This window comes from Natator depressus, chromosome 6 (assembly GCF_965152275.1).
Source record: "Natator depressus isolate rNatDep1 chromosome 6, rNatDep2.hap1, whole genome shotgun sequence".
NCBI lineage: Eukaryota > Metazoa > Chordata > Testudines > Cheloniidae > Natator > Natator depressus.
The window spans coordinates 3869841-3886113 of NC_134239.1; the positions used below are offsets into that span (position 1 = coordinate 3869841).

General features: G+C 45.1%; 1 protein-coding gene across 1 annotated transcript; it reads left to right on the forward strand.

The window, feature by feature from the left end:
- Nucleotides 1-1860: 1860 nt before the first annotated feature.
- On the forward strand, nt 1861-13044 carry LOC141988497 (up-regulator of cell proliferation-like). The gene is made up of 4 exons (XM_074954293.1): nt 1861-2137; nt 6423-6469; nt 6599-6626; nt 8550-13044. Exons 1-4 carry the CDS (start codon nt 1861-1863, stop codon nt 12848-12850), a joined length of 4653 nt encoding a protein of 1550 aa, XP_074810394.1. The 3' UTR covers nt 12851-13044.
- The last annotated feature ends 3229 nt before the right edge of the window (nt 13045-16273 follow it).

Here is a 16273-nt window from a genome sequence, read left to right on the forward strand (position 1 = left end):
GATGGAGAAGAAAAGGGGATAGGGGAATCGCGGGAGAAGTGGGAGCCCAGCATGAAGCATCCCCTCAGTAGCAGATGGGGCTCTCCCGTTAAGCAGGCCCATCAAACCCTCACCCTGACAAGCCCTACCCCCCTGCACCTGGACCCCTCTGACAAGCCCCCGTCACCCAGACCCCCACCCCACCAAGCCCCAAACAGCTGCACCTGGACCCCCACCCCATCAAGCCCCACTCCCCTGGCTCCCAGACCCTCCACTGAGCCCCCTTCACCCAGACCCCCCCGCTAATCCCCATCTCCCCACATCCAGATCCCCCTGCTGAACCCTGATCACCCTCACCTGGATCCCCTGCAGAGTCTCTTTATCCCTGCACCCGGAATCCCCACTCCCCAATGAGCCCCTGAGCATCCAAATCTCCCACTGAGCCGCCCGCACCCAGATTGCCCCACACAGAAACCACTCACACCACACCTGGATCCCCTCACACTAAGCCCCTCCACATTTGGATCCTGCTAGGCTGAATCTGTCTGCCCACACCTGCTGCATCTGGCGCAGAGAGGCAGGGCCCTGGGGTATTTCTGGGCCAGGCCTGGCCCTTGCACTGTGGCAGGGTCAGGGGCAGCATCACTGCCAAGTTCCTGTACCAGGGAAGGTGGAGGCTGCAGTGTGATCTGCCACCTCAATTCAGCCAGTGGCCTGTGCTCCCCACTGCCATGCTGGAGGCACATTTATGTATTGACAAATAAAATGTGCATAATTTTAAAATATTGTGCATGGACTTTTAATTTTTTTTGGTGCAGAATTCCCTCAGGAGTCAAGGTGCATGAATGCGAACTTGGGACCCACTTCCCCAACTCTGGGACTCCCCCGCCTGACAAGAGGCATCAGCAACAGGATTTGAGGAGTTTCAGTAGGGACTGTTGGAGCCCTCTGTCTTCTCTTCTGCTACATTTCATCCTAATAGATGAAGGACACTTGGGCTTCTTAACCTGCTCCCCCTGCTCTTCCTCCAGCTGCAGCAGAGTAGGGCAGGGATCATACAACCCAGGCAAGTACCTGTGGAATGGAGACTTCTCTGAGTCAACAAGGATCTGGGTGAGTGTTTAGGGCAGAGGTCTCAAACTCAATTTACCTTAGGGCCAGTGCCAGGCCTCAAATCCTCCCAGCGGGGCCAATAATGTCACTGAAGATGGTGTTCAGAAAAGAAAATGTTTATATTGTATTTTTTGTTTCAAATTTATTTGAAATAATAAAACTGTCATACAACTTTATACAATTCTTCGCCTGCCAGAGAGTTTTTAGCATTTGCCAGACACCGGGCAACGCTTCCGTTCTGTCTGTTGATGTTTGGCCTCTGTGACTGAGCAGTTGAAACCTTCAGGATTGCAGCAAGGTGGCCGTCAGCGAGTTGTGTTCGGTATTTTGACTTGTTTATAGTCATTGTGGGAAAAAAGTGATTCTGCCCGGTGGCTAGTGATGGCAGCTCTGTCCCTCTCCCCCAGCCAATGGGAGCTGAGGGGGGGGTGGTGCCTGAAGCAAACATTGCTGGCAATGTGGCTGAATGCGTCTCTCCTCCGCCGGCCGCAGTGGGGAGGTTCTCTGGCCACAGATGGCGCATGGGCCGGGACTTTGAGACCCCTGGTTAGGGTCTTGCCTTTGGGACTGTGAACTGAACTGCCCAGGCCCGAAGCAGAGATGTACATTTCACGGGGATGGCTGTAAGCCAAAGACGCTAGAGTTTTAGTTTCAGTTTTGTTTCCTGAACTTGTTCTCAGTTTGCAAAGATTTTTTTTCCCCCAGCCAAGTCTCTGGCTCTGGGGGCCAGTTTGTGGCTCCTTCTTGGGCAGCCCTATGGCTTGTGGCATGGAGAAGACTGTGACCGATCTCCTGCTGGAGACCCTGGAAGAGCTGGGGAAAGATGACCTCAAGCGATTCAGGTGGAAGCTGAAGGAAATCAAGGTGGAAAACCAGTATAACAACATCCCCTGGGGCAAGCTGGAGACAGCACGTCCTGTGGATGTCGCCAAGGAATTGCTCAACTACTATGGGGAGCATTACAGGGTGGAGGTGACCATTCAAGTGCTGAGATCCATCCACCGGAGAGACCTGGCAGACAGACTCACCAAGGCAACAAAAGCTGGTAAGGGAGTGACCAAGTTCCTTCTCCATACGCAGGCTCCCATGGGCTTTGGGATTCTGCTGCAGGATCTAAGCATCATTGTTGCAAAAATATCACAGATCTAGCCTTTATAATTGCTTAAAAATATGAACGGTGTGTGGCAATGTCTGCCCGAGTCTTCAGACAACCTGGAACAAGAGCATTGAGGTTCATCTCAAAGCTGCTAGTGAACCGTGATGTCTGAACCCTAATGACAGAATGCCAACATTGTTAACTCTTTAGGTGCTGATAATTTTAGGAGAAACATCCAGCGAATCCCACAATCCTTCATTACCTCTTACCACTGTAGAAGTCCCCAGTGCCCCTTTCCCAGCTGCCGAAATCTGCAACAGCATCTGCAGTGCAGCTGTGTGATTTCAAGGCAAAGTTATGCGGCATATTGAAAACGAACACTTATAGGGCAGGGTGAAATGCACTGAATTCAATATCAAATGAAACAGCACAGGACTGACAGTATTGATTGTGTTGTTCATTTATGCATTTAAGTCAATTAAACTCCTCTGTTTTTAAGATGCCATTGGATTGCTAGTTTGCAATACCAGAGAACCACAGAACTTGAGGGACCTTGCTGCAGAATTTAGGCCACAGAGTATAAGGGACCCTGACTTACAACTGGACACCCAGCTGCACCTTCTCTGCAGTTTTACAAGCTATTCTTAGCTGCTTCTTAACTACTGCACTAGCAGCTGAAAGCCAGCTGGGCCAAGTAATCCACCATCTGTGTAGTCTCCTCCACACAGCCAATGAAATTGTTGTATGCAGATTAGCTGTAGAGTAAGGGTGTTGATTGGCTGAGTTACCTCTGACATCACAACTGCCTAAAACTTCGGGCATGGCATAGATACGTGCCTTGCTTTTGCGCAGGTGTAATTTGTAAAGTCAAAATGGCTGTGACTTAAAAATTGGACAGTACCAATCCGTGAAACCCAGGCGTGATTGGTAATATTCTGAACAGAAAGAGCTCTCAGCCATGCTTGTAGCTCTTTCCATCACTTCACACTGACTCAACAGACATTCTAGGCTTCAGAGTGATGCACAGAGACACAATCCTGGAATCTTATCATATAGATCAGTGGTTCTCAACCAGGGGTCAGGGCCTCCTGGGTGGGGGGAGGGCTGCGAGCAGGTTTCAGGGGGTCCACCAAGCAGGGCCAGTGATAGACTCGCTGGGGCCCAGGGCAGAGAACCAAAGCCCCATCGCATGGGGCTGAAACCCGGGGCCCTGAGCCCTGCAACCCAGGGTTGAAGCCGAAGTCCGAGCAACATAGATTTGTGGGGGGTCCTGTTACATGGGACCCCAAGCAATTGCCCTGCTTGCTACCCCCTAATGCCAGCCCTGGCTGTTATATGCAGAAAACCAGTTGTGACACAGGTGGGCCATGGAGTTTTTGTAGCATATTGGGGTGGGGTTGGCTTCAGAAATAAAAAGGTTGAGACCCCCGGATATAGATAATCCTACCTTTAAAAGTAACTTGCAAAGGAATAAAAGTGGGCATGTGCCCTTTTTTTTTGGTGCTTTAAAAGCCTTGTTTTTAATGCAAGTCTTGTCATCTCTGGAGGACTGTGTGTGAGAAGAAAACTAGTAGGATTGTGACACCACAGGTACTGTCGTGCTTTAGCAAATCACAAGTCCATCCTAAACAGCAGGTGTTTAATAAACACAGCAACTACAAACTATAGGTAAAGAAACATGCTTCTGTACAGATTGTTTCAACTTTTTCTCGCTTGTTTACCAGGGGCTCCACACTGTCGGGGACTCCATTCAGCACAAGAGACCTCTAGTAGCTGAATAATGTACTGCAAGTAAACATTTCTTTACAGATACTAAAGTGTAACCTGGTTAACTGAGGGGGACAGGATTGTTATTCAGATTTTTTAAAACTTTGCTTTTGTTAACGCATTTTTAACTGAAATGCCTAGCGCTGAGATTTGCAAGAGTGACTAGTGATTTGGGGGGCCCATTTTGAGGTTTATTAATGAGGTTTAAAATTGCTAAGCACCACCCCTTTGAAAAACAGGCCTCTTGAAGGCATCTCACATCGGGCACCTAAAAACTGGAGGCATCCAAAATCATTAATCACGTCTGAAAATATTAGTTTGTGTGTCAGCTATTTCGTCCAAGCTAATGGACTTGGTCTTTTAGCCCAGACAGGTATTAACTAAAAGATATAACCAATTGTTTGACTACACTTGTGGTTGGTTCTTAAAAAATGTTCAAGGGACCAAATAACCAAATTTAGCCAAATTTATTGTCCAGAGACAAAGCGGTAAAATTCCAAAAAGAAGACATACATGCCCTCCTTCTGGGAAGCAGTTCCTATCTCATAGCTGTTTAGGTTCCTTCCCCACTCTGAACTTTAGGGTACAGATGTGGGGACCTGCATGAAAGACCCCCTAAGCTTATTTTTACCAGCTTAGGTTAAAAACTTCCCCAAGATACAAACTTTGCCTTGTTCTTGAACCGTAAGGCTGCATTCCTGATCTGTTCCCGGCAAAAGCATCAAACAGACAGACAAACCCTTTGTTCTCTCCCCCCCCGGTCCAGATTTGAAAGTATTTTGTCCCCTCATTGGTCATTTTGGGTTAGGTGCCAGCGAGGTTATGTTAGCTTTTTAACCCTTTACAGGTAAAAGGGTTTTGCCTCGAGCCAGGAGGGATTTTATAGCGTGGTATACAAAAAGGTGGTTACCCTTTTCTTTATATTTATAAAAATAGCACATTCACCTTACACAGAAGGTGTGCTTCAGAGACATCCAGTTCAGCTAGCAGTGTTTATAGTATGATTTTACAAGTTACACAACTCTTTACATGTCACTAAAATCCAAACCACCACTTCATTACAGTTCCTTAACCCGTTGAGGTGTTCTTTACTTTTCTTAGCTTAGATTTAGGTACTACATTCCAAAGCAGTTGGGCATGGAGGTACATCCCATCCTGTGCTAGGACACACCTTTCATATAGCTTGGCTTTGACAGGCTTCCTATTTTCTAATGTCAAAGCACAATCAGTGTGCTGGCTTTTTGGCAAGCCACACATATACATGTTTTGGGCAGGCCAGCACGCAGCCTCATTAAAATATGTTTGGGGGCTGGAATGAGGGGCAAGAAATAAGAATATCGTGACAACAGTGTGTGAGGTGTAGTGAGCTGGTCAGGCCAGCTACGATTTATGGTTACATACCAGGAGCCCCTTGCCATCTGATATTAGTCTTTTTTGCAACTGCACCATATTTGCTGACTCATATTCAATTTGTGATCCTCTCTAACCCCCAGATCCTTTTCTGCAATACTGCTGCTGAGCCAGTTATTCCCCATTTTGTAGCAGTGCGTTTGATTTTTCCTTCCCAAGTGAAGTACTTTGCGCGTGTCTTTATTGAATTTCTCCTTCTTGATTCCAGACCAGTTCTCCAATTTGTCAAGGTTGTTTTGAATTCTAATCCTGTCCTCCAAAGTGCTTGCAACCCCTCCCAGCTTGGTGTCATCCACAAACTTTATGAGCATGATGCATGCATCCTTCAGCAACATTGAAAGGCACAGTGAAAAATTTGGGGGCAGAAGAAGGGAATTTTCCCCTTCATTGCTTGCACCTCATTAGCTGCATCTATGACAATATTAAGTTTCTGACCTGGGTTTACTTCACTCGAGCAGCTTGGACTAGGGTGGAAATATTACTGCCATTCTTGCTGCTGAACACGCTTGCTTCTCACATGGTGGGACTGGCCGACAGCCTACCAATGCAGCTCCAGAGACACGCAAATGGGATGCACCATATGAGTAGGTGCGGGAAAAGGGAGTCCTGACAGGAAAGGGGAGAAGGCAGGATCCTAGCATGGATGAATAGGGGCAAGAGAAACAGGAAACCCCACAGAGGGTGAAAAAAATGGACACAAAGCAGAAGTGGTGCAGGCCAAGTGGAAGATCATGTGCTGTGACTGGTGGGAACGCATCACAGAGAGGGACTGGAAGGGGGGATGTTCAGCAAGGGGAGAGAGAGAAGGAGAATATCCTATTTGCTCAACAAAAAGATAACAACAAGAAGGAGCAGGGATCCAGAGCATTCTCTCTCTCTCTCTCTCTCTCTCTCTCTCTCTCTGTGTAAGTGTAAGGCTAAACTGGTGGGAGCCTCCATATCAAAGAGAGTTGTTGACTAGGTACCAATAACACATTTTCTCTATTTCTCTTGCTAGATGTTTTAAATCTGGAGCTGGAATCAGTGAGTCCCCAAACTCCGGAGCCAAGGAAGACAGATGGGTCCAATCTGGAGCAAGAATCCAATACCCAGCAGATGCCAGCCATTATCAAAAGTACTGTCTCTTATAAACCTTCCTTCTTACTTGCAGTTGATGCACTGTAGTAATGACCATGTCACTGAGTTTGATCAGTTTGCATTACAGCCCAATGGGGACAATAAGCTGTCTCTTACCTGCTTGGAATATCCCTTCTCAAGCTTAGTGGTATGGACAGACCTGGGAGATATTAATCTTGTGCTGGAGACATCACCAGACAAAAACTTGTCTATGGTCTTGAAGGCAGCATTGCCTCAACCTGAACTGCAGGAGAATCTAGTCATTGAGCAAGGCTAGGTCTGCTAACTCCATAAAAAGAGAAAGAGAGAGACCATCGAGCCATGCGAAAGAGAAGTTTGGGCCCAAATTGTCAAAGTGGCTAGCCTACTGATTTTTGGATGCCCAAACTAGATACCTGGAGATGGAGTTTCTGAAGGGCTAAGCACCTACAAAGCCGGAAATCAGTGGGAGCTGTGAGTGCTCGGAACATTGAAAATCAAGTTCCAAGTATCTGAGAGTGACAGCTAGACTTTGGTGTGTCAAGGAGAAAGACAGCAAAAATTAGTGGCCGGGTTTGGAAATGTTGGTATTAGTCTCTAGAGATGAAGACGATGCTAAACTGACCTTTGCACTAGAGCTGAGAGAATAACTGATTGTTTTGGTCCAACCCTTAAATGAAAGGCCCCTAAATCATTTAATTTTGGGTTGAAAACACCTGAAAATGAAACACCATGAAAAACCAAAAGCTCTGCTCCTTGCAGCTGTTACATAAGCCAGTTCATAGCCAAGGCACAGAGGGAGCAAAGAGGAGTAAGAAAGCTAGAAAGAGTGAAAAGAATTAAACTTTCTGACACTGCGGGTCAGGTACTGACTGGGCCTGGGAAACTGAGGAATAGCAAAGACTGAAGGCAAAATGAAGGTTCTTTAAAAGACCAGGGAATGGAAATTTTCAAAGCTACAAATGGGAGGTAGGTGTCCAGTTCCATTGACTATGAGTGGGGATTAGGTGCCCAACTGCAATGTATGCGTTTGCAATAATCTACGCTGAAAAGTGACTCTGCAAAAAATGGTGCCCTATGGCTGCATGTTTAATGTGGGTAAGTTATTTTGAAATCAACTGTGTGTAGACTTACAAGAAAAAGGATGATTTCTTTGACTTCTGTCCTTGTAGATGCATTTTGATCCTCTAGTCCAGCCTCTGACAGAACCCAGGCCAGAGAATTTGACCCAGTGATTCTTGCATCCAGCTCGTAGCTTATGATTGAGCTAGAGCAGGTCTGACCTGAGGGTGAAGTTGGGTTCTTGCTTTCTCCCATCACTACTTTTAAAGATTTTGCAGGCCAAATTCTGCCCTCAGTGTCCCTCTGGCTGACCCTGCCAACACTCATCCTGCCCTGGGTGACCCCCTCATTCTCTTCTCTGCCTTCCCACTCTGCCCTCTGCTATTGATTGGCACCTATAAGCCATACTAATGTTGCACAAGAGGGAATCTAACCCAGCTCCCCACTTCATAGCTACGCTGGCTCTGCCAGGCCGGAAAGAAAGAATTTACTTTTGTTCCTAAAGTCAGAAGATCAGTTGAGTAAAAACAGGCTGTTTATACAAAGTCACCTTTCAGGGCTTGTCTATACTACCGGACAGATCGACAGGCAGTGATCAATACAGCGGGGGTCGATTTATCATGTCTAGTATAGACGTGATAAATCGACCACTGAGCACTCTCCAGTCAACTCCGGTACTCCACCAGAACGGGAAGAGCAAGCGGAGTCGATGGGAGAGCATCAGCTGTTGACTTATTGCAGTGAAGACACCGCGGTAAGTAGATCTAAATACATCGACTTCAGCAACGCTTTTCATGTAGCTGAATTTGCGTATCTTAGATCGATCCCCCGCGGTAGTGTAGACAAGCCCTCAGAGTGGCTTTAAGCTGCATGGAGGTTGGGAAGGGTCACTTCCATAGGTCCTGTTTCCAACCTGCAAAGTTAACTGCTGTTCATTTTGTTCCCATCGCTGCCCCAACCTCCAAAGGATCCATTCCATTTAAAAGCATTTCTTCACCACTGCTATATCGTCTTTGTCTTTCCACAGAGCGAAGAACACTTCAGGGCATCCTGTTCAAGTTGAAACTGAAGAAGTACAGAAGCAGGAAGCTCACATTATGTGACCTCCAGGAAATCAGCCCAGAAAGTCTAAAGGACTGGACTGCTCAGACATTAGGGGATTTACCATGGCATTTCCTGAGGAAGGTCATGGCTCTGAATGGGATGGCCAGAAACACAAGCCTTCGGCATGGGGACCTTGAAGATGAAGCAGTCAGTGAGGATGAGGAGGAGCTGAATATTGATGACTATTTCTGTTTTAGTGACACTGAGATGGAAGTTTCTCTGCACCCCCTCGATGTTCTCTGTGCCGTTCTGCTTTGCTCAGACAGTTTCCTACAGCAGGAGATTCTGTCCAAAATGTCCATGTGCCAGTTTGCCCTCCCTCTGCTGCTGCCTGCCCTTGACACCCCCAAGTGCACCCTAATGCTGTGGGCCATGAGGGACATTGTGAGGAAGTGGAGGCCGCACTCCCTGGCAGAGAGCAGAGGGTTCAGAGAGGAGAGCCTGGTGCTCACGTCAATGCCAACCATTTCCTTTGTGCGGATGGGGAGCTGCAGCTTCTCCAAGTCCAAACTCCTCAATGAGGTTCTCAGCCCCTCCCAGCAGCACCACGATTTCTTTGTCCATCGGGACATGGAGTCTGGGAACATACCTCGGGAAATTGCAGATGGGCTGGTTGAGATATCCTGGTATTTTCCTAATGGGAACAAGAATTCAGATCTTTTCGCAGAACCCATTGCGGTTACAAACCTGCATGGAGACATTGAGTCGCACTGGCTGCAGTTCAACTTTTTAATGAAGGTATCAACTCTTATGTTCATATTTGTTGAAAGACTCAGTGAAAGGGAATATGTTCTTTTATCGTCTCTGAAGGAAGCAGGCACAAACCTGTATTTTATGCTCGGTTCTAAGGCTGAGAAATCCAAGGACATGTTGGGCTTCCTTAAAAAGCTAGTTCTGGACCTGAAGTTGAGGAAGTCACACCTGTTGTTCAAGCAGAGCACAACTAATCAGGCAGAGTTTGTAAAAAAGCTGCGGACCACCATTGGAAGAATAACAAAGTTTCCTCATAGGCACGTGACTATGGAAGACATGGCTGAGGCTGCCCGGGAACTAGGAATCCAGGTAGATGAGGACTGCAAAGAATGTCAGAGCTCCAGCAAGTGCGTTAAAGAAATCAGTGCAGAAATAAAAGACGTGGCAAAGTACAAGAGGGAAATGCTGAGACTGCAAGGGGATTTAGGGAAGACTGTGGCTAAAGTGGAAAAAGAGTTGTGTCGAATGAGAAAACCAAGGACAACCCACTTAGAGAAATATGAATCTGAGTTGAAAGAAAAATTGGTGGCATTACACCAAGAAAAGAATCAATGGGACCTTACTGATGGTTTGGTTCAATTTATCAATGGGATAGCGTGTCTGTCTCAAGTGGAAAGATGTTATTTCCTGAAATGGATGAAGCTTAGCCTGGATCACATTACAAGGGGGAATCTTGCTAGCTTAAAAGCAGAGTATAAAGAGAAATGTAAAACTTCACGGAGCGACCCACAAGAGCTAGCAGAACTCAGTAAACTAATCACTGCCAGATCCTTAGGGTCTGAGCACTTCATGCGTGAGTTGGGGCAATTCTATGAGGCTGAACATTCAAGGGTGAAACAAAGCAAAATAACAGAAAGCCAAAAACAATTCATCTGTCTCCCAGGCATAGCAGCTGACCTGATGCTGGAAGGGTTTCCCATGGAGCTGATCGATGGAGATGCCTCCAACATTCCACTGCAGTGGGTGACAGATGTTCTGACTGAGCTCCATGCCAAGCTGGGGGGAAGGTCCAGAATGCTGGTTCTAACGGTGCTGGGAGTGCAGAGCACTGGGAAATCCACCCTCCTCAACACCATGTTCGGCTTGCAGTTTGCAGTGAGCAGTGGCCGATGTACGCGAGGAGCCTTCATGTCACTCATTCAAGTGGCAGAGAACTTTCGGCAGGACCTGGGCTGTGACTTCATCCTGGTGATAGACACAGAAGGCCTGAAAGCTCCAGAACTGGCCAGGCTGGAGGATAGTTATGAACATGACAATGAGATGGCCACCCTGGTGGTTGGACTGAGTGACATAACCATTGTTAACATGGCCATGGAGAATGCCACCAAAATGAAGGATGTTCTGCAAATTGTGGTCCATGCATTTCTCAGAATGGAGGAAATTGGACACAAACCCAACTGCCAGTTTGTGCATCAGAACGTCAGTGATGTGTCTGCGCATGAACAAAACGTGATGGACAGGAAACACCTCCTGGAGCAGCTGGATGAAATGACCAAAGCTGCAGCAAAGATGGAGAAGCAAATCAAGGCAATGGCAATTTCGGATATTATGGACTATGATCCAGAGAAACACAACTGGTACATCCCTGGCCTGTGGCATGGAGTCCCTCCCATGGCTCCAGTGAACATAGGATACAGTGAGAGGGTGTGTGAGTTAAAGAATTACCTATTTGAATTTACAAAATCTTGCTCTGCTAACAGATCCCTTAAGGACATTCCCCAGTTAACTGAAAGGCTGAGAAGCCTGTGGAAGACTATAAAACACGAACATTTCAGTTTTAGCTTCAAAAGCAGCCTTGTAGATGAAGTCTATAACCAGCTGTCTATGAATTATGCAGAGTGGGAATGGGGTTTCCGCAAGGAGATGCATCTGTGGGTATCTGAAAAAGAAACTTTCATTCTCAACCAGCCAGTAGCAGACCTAAATTTCTCTGTCTTTAAAAACATAGCACTGGAAAAACTGCAGTGTGGTGAGCAAAAGATCATGGACTGCTTACAACAATATTTTGCGAGGAAGGCCTCAGACCTGCACCTAATGGAAAAGTACAAAGAAGATTTTATAAGGAGCACTAAAACACTCAAGAATGACCTTAAAACCCACGTGTTCAGCAAATGCGAAGAAGCCATTCTTACTCAAATAGGCAGGCTGAAGTCACACAACATCCAGATTAACTACATGAAAATAATTGAAGGGGAAATCGATCAGTTATTGGCAAACTGCAGGAGGAGCACAAAGCAACTAGATGACAAGAAATTGGAGTCTAAATTTGAAACAGTATGTCACGAAACATCACTCTGTCCTCTACAGAACTGCCAAGTTGATGGAGATATGGAGGCCCAGTTGAGAAATGACCTGATGAATCGAAGGATTGCCATCACAGAGGTGCTACAAGGAGCAGGAAGCCTGAAGGATTACAGAATGAACTCCTTCAAGATGAAATCTAAGTATTTGGAAAAATGGCTGATTCGTAGAGCAGGGTTACACAAAGATAGTTACCTTCAAAAAGTAAAAGACATTGCTAAATCCTTGATGGATCAGTGCCAAGATTACATTAAAGAAAAGGTCATTTCTAAAACAGACTACGACAAAGCCTACTGCAGGGAATTGCTGTGTATGATCAATGAGAGGCTCCAAGAGGCAGATGTTCGGAAATGTTATACTAATGCATTCTTCGAAGTTGACCTGAAGCTTCACATTCTGGGGGAAGCGGCTCATGAGTTTCAGAAGATGCACGAAGTATTTATCCAGGAAAACAATCCCCAAAAACATCTGGAAAAGTTTAAACCTCAGTACCTCTCCCGATTTAAAGATCTTTATTTAGGGAAGGATTCCTGCCAAAAGAGGGCCAGGGATTTCTGTGAACATTGTCTCAAACCTGCCCTGGTGGACTATGTTAAGAAAAGAATTGCAACAGAAATAGTGGATGACTTCCTCAGCAATGGACAGGCCATTAAATATGGCTGCAAGATCTTTTTCCAGTTTACCGTGGAGAAGAAGCTCCTGGAAGATGGGAACTTCAACAACTATCTGAATTACGTTAACAGCTATGAAGAGTTTGTCCAAAGCTGGATCCACAGACACTTGTTAGATTACTATAACAAGACCAGTGGCTTGGAAGTCCCGGAAAGAGAGATTCTATCCACAATAGTAAAAAAAGTGAGAGGAGTTCTGGAACATGCCAAGGACATAAAGCCTAACTCGGTCTCTGCTTTCTTAGATGACTTTTGCAAAGCACTGGAGCAGGATCTGGTCATTTCCAAGGACAGCTTAGTGGGGATACTGTTCAAAAACACAGCAATGGCCCAGCAATTTTCTGCAGACATTCAAACCTTCCTGCCTGACCTGGAACAGCAAATCTTATCTGAATTTAAGGAGCTGGAGCTGGAGTCAAAACTCTCCAACCTGCCATTGAAACCTCAGGATGAGATGTTCAAGCAAGTTTCTGGATTTGCAGAAGCCTCCATTCCCTGAGGGTCCCAGAGAAGCAAGAGAGATATGATAAATTCCTTATAGTAGGACTTTGGTATAAATGGGAGGCCGAAATGGCAATATTGCCACAGGAAAGAAACTGGGCAGCAAAGAGCAGAAGCCACTATGACAATGATGCTATGGGTCAGTCTAAACAACTGTCTTAAATGCTTAAATGATCTACTGGTGGCTTGGCTAGGGTTAGACAGACTGAGCAGGATCTAGGGATGGAGATAGAGTGACCTGCTTGACATTAACTCTGTTGATGCCGGCTCAATCAAATAAACTGCTAAAAAGAATGTCGTACCCAGCCTGTGTGTTCCCAAAATATCCTTTAAAATAGGATTGTTCACCTAAGATGGGGAATAGGACAGGAGGACGGATGCACTAGTTCCCTCAGACCTGTCTCTCCCTACACCTTTCACATTGATACAAACATAGTTACTGGGTCAGACCAATGAGCCCATCTAGCTTGGTATCTGGTCTCCAACCGAGGAAAGTGCCAGTTGCTTCAGAGGAAGATGCAAATGAACCCCCTAGAGGCCAGTTATGGGATTACCTGCCCAGAAGAAGGTTTCCTCTTAACACCCATTAATTAAGCCTGATCGAAAAAATGTTTTGTACCAATAGAAATGTTCTGGTCAAATATATTTAAACAGGTACAAACCCCAGTGGGTTATACTGGGCATAGCTCATTCCCATAAATGTACAGGAATAAGCTATATCCATATAAAGGCCTTGATATTGGCATGACTGTGTCCACACTATGGGGTTCACCACTTTAACTTTAATGTTTGCTAAGCCAACTCCAGTTAAAAGGGTAGAAAAACTGCCCATAGACAAGCCTGTAGAGGTTGGCTTGTGCCCTAACGCAGAACATAACCTGGGTAAAACAATTCTTTTATCTTGTCTATTCCAGCACTTGTCTCACCTCGACCCATTCTTAGGACTTGCACATCCCTTACACATCCCTTACAGAGTCAGAAAGTTTAAGACCAGACAGGACCACCGGATCATCTAGTCTGACTCCTGCGTATCACTGGCCACCAACACCACCAGCACCTTGCACACTAAACCCAGCAATTGAAATGAGATTGAAGTATGACAGCCCTCAGGAGACTAGACTGTTGTATGCCACAGACAGAGAATAGGAGGCTCTGAGGTGGATCTTTGCCTGAGGCCCCCCGCAATGGTAGGAGATGATTAAGTGAGATAGACCCAGAAGATCCCAGCAAGTGATTTGGACTCCATGCTGCAGAGGAAGGCAAGACCCCCTCCCTACCAAGGTCCCTGTCAATCTGACCTGGGGAAAAATTTCTTCCCCATCCCACGTATGACGATAAATTAGACCCTGAGAATGTGAGCAAGATCCTGCCAGCCAAGCACCTAGCAGAGAGACTGCTTGGTGTCACCTCAGAGCCCTGGCCCACCCTGCCCAGTGTCCCATCTCCAGCCGTGGCCATCTCTGATGCTTCAGAGGATGGAAACAAAACAAACCCAGAATACGTTAGGGGGAAAATTCCCTTCCTGACCCTTGCAGGTCACTGACTGAAGCCCTGAAGCATGAGCGTAGGAACATAAAACATCAGTGGGATGGGAGCCCCAGGGCTGCCGAGCCCTGGTGTAGCCTTGTTATGATGTCAGCAACAAAGCATGGGGTTAAGCTGATTGAATCCCCAGAATTTTTCCAGAGAGCTTTGAAAGCCACTAGCATTTCCAGAGGGGCCAGGGGATGAGCTCAGTTCAAGGGAAGTGGGGAGAAGAGTGGAGTTTACACTTTTGTGTAGGAGGTGTTGGTCCTACAAAATCAATGGGGGGGGGTTATTAGGTTTCCTGATTTTTTTTAGAGGGAACCTCCTGCAGCAAGAGTTTTAACTGCCAAATTGTTTTACGAAATTTGACTTCCCTTTTGCAGGACTTTGAAATCATGGAATAGGTCTTCCCTTAATTGAAGAAATTGGACAAAAGTGACAGGCTGGCTCACAAATATGTGAGCCTGTTTACATGAGGCCCCCTAGTGCTCTCTTTTTGGCTATCAAATTAGCTTTCTTGGTTTGGATGTACAAAGGATCTATTTACAATGACCCTTTACCATTGAGCAAAGGGATTTGCTCAGACATGAGGCGAAAACACTGATATAAATGGCAAAGCGTCATACTTGCGAGGTAAACCATTAGAACCGGTGAACCCGCAAAGTAATGAAAATTTACGAGGGCATTGCATACCCAAACAAAATTTTAAAAGAAACCAATTAAAATATTAACTGAGGCTGCATTACAAAATGTCATTGGACAAGCTTCTTTTGCCAGTTCAGCGTCTTGGGCAGAATGAGTTGTGCAAACGTGGAGTTTTTCAAAAGCTTTAATTACCATTAGCTGAATTAGAATCAACAAGCCAAGGTGCCTTAGCATATGAATCACAGGTTAACACAAGGTGAATTTCTCAAAGATCAGGTCCTGGATCCACAATTTAATGATTACCCCAATACCATGTTACTTAGCTGGGACCTGGCCTTTTGTTTTTCACAAACATTCCGATTTTAATCTGGGTTCTGCCAAACAGCTGGCCACATTGTCTGGCAAAACCCAAATCAAACTGAAGTATACTAGAACAAAAAGTTGATCAACAAATAAAAATGGTTTATAATTAAATAATTCATTAAGCCAAAATATACCGATATTTATTTTTGCTAACATTGCAACATATTTGCTAACATATTTTGCTAACATTTGCAAAAGAATTGAACCCCCATGACAATAACTTAATAATGGTGGTGATAATTGCATTAGAATGTTGGAATAATGTGATTCCACAATTTTTTTTTTATTAATTAGGTGTCTGATACCTTTGTGCACAAAATGTTTTTGTTGCAACAAAATAAAAAACCAAAAAAACCCCAAAATAGAATCAAACCAAAAATATTTATGTGACATGAAATATATAACCGACAAGACAAAACTGTTTCCACATTATGCTTAAACATGTAAAATAAAATATGGAAGCATAAGTTTATGCTTACTTATGCTTTACTCACCAACATAGTAGAACAACAAAGGGTTAAATACACAAAACAAACCACTAAACATTTAACTATACTCTAAACAACCAGTTGGACATTTCTGTTTAGGGCAGGTGTGGGAAACCTAATGATTAAAATTATTAATTGCCTAAAACTTAATTAACACCAACTTTGACCAACAAGGTGGACGGCCTCTGGAAATATGTTGATTTTTAAACAGGATGATACCTAGAAAAACTGCTTGAGTTAACAACTGCTATTTAACTAAATTACACCTTAAAGTTGATTGTTAAAATAAATTAACAGTTTAGTAGGAGCCAAAGGTGATTGCTTTGAATATTTATAGCCTATAAGAAAACAAATAGTTTAGAAAATAATATTAACACATGCTTTGTCTTGAGAGGAAT

Excerpts from the sequence above, each read along its gene's own strand:
- LOC141988497 (XM_074954293.1), top strand. The coding sequence starts at position 1,861 with ATGGAGAAGACTGTGACCGATCTCCTGCTGGAGACCCTGGAAGAGCTG. Across the intron at positions 2,138-6,422 it reads CACCAAGGCAACAAAAGCTG|ATGGGTCCAATCTGGAGCAA; the intron begins GTAAGGGAGTGA and ends CAAGGAAGACAG. Across the intron at positions 6,627-8,549 it reads AATATCCCTTCTCAAGCTTA|AGCGAAGAACACTTCAGGGC; the intron begins GTGGTATGGACA and ends GTCTTTCCACAG.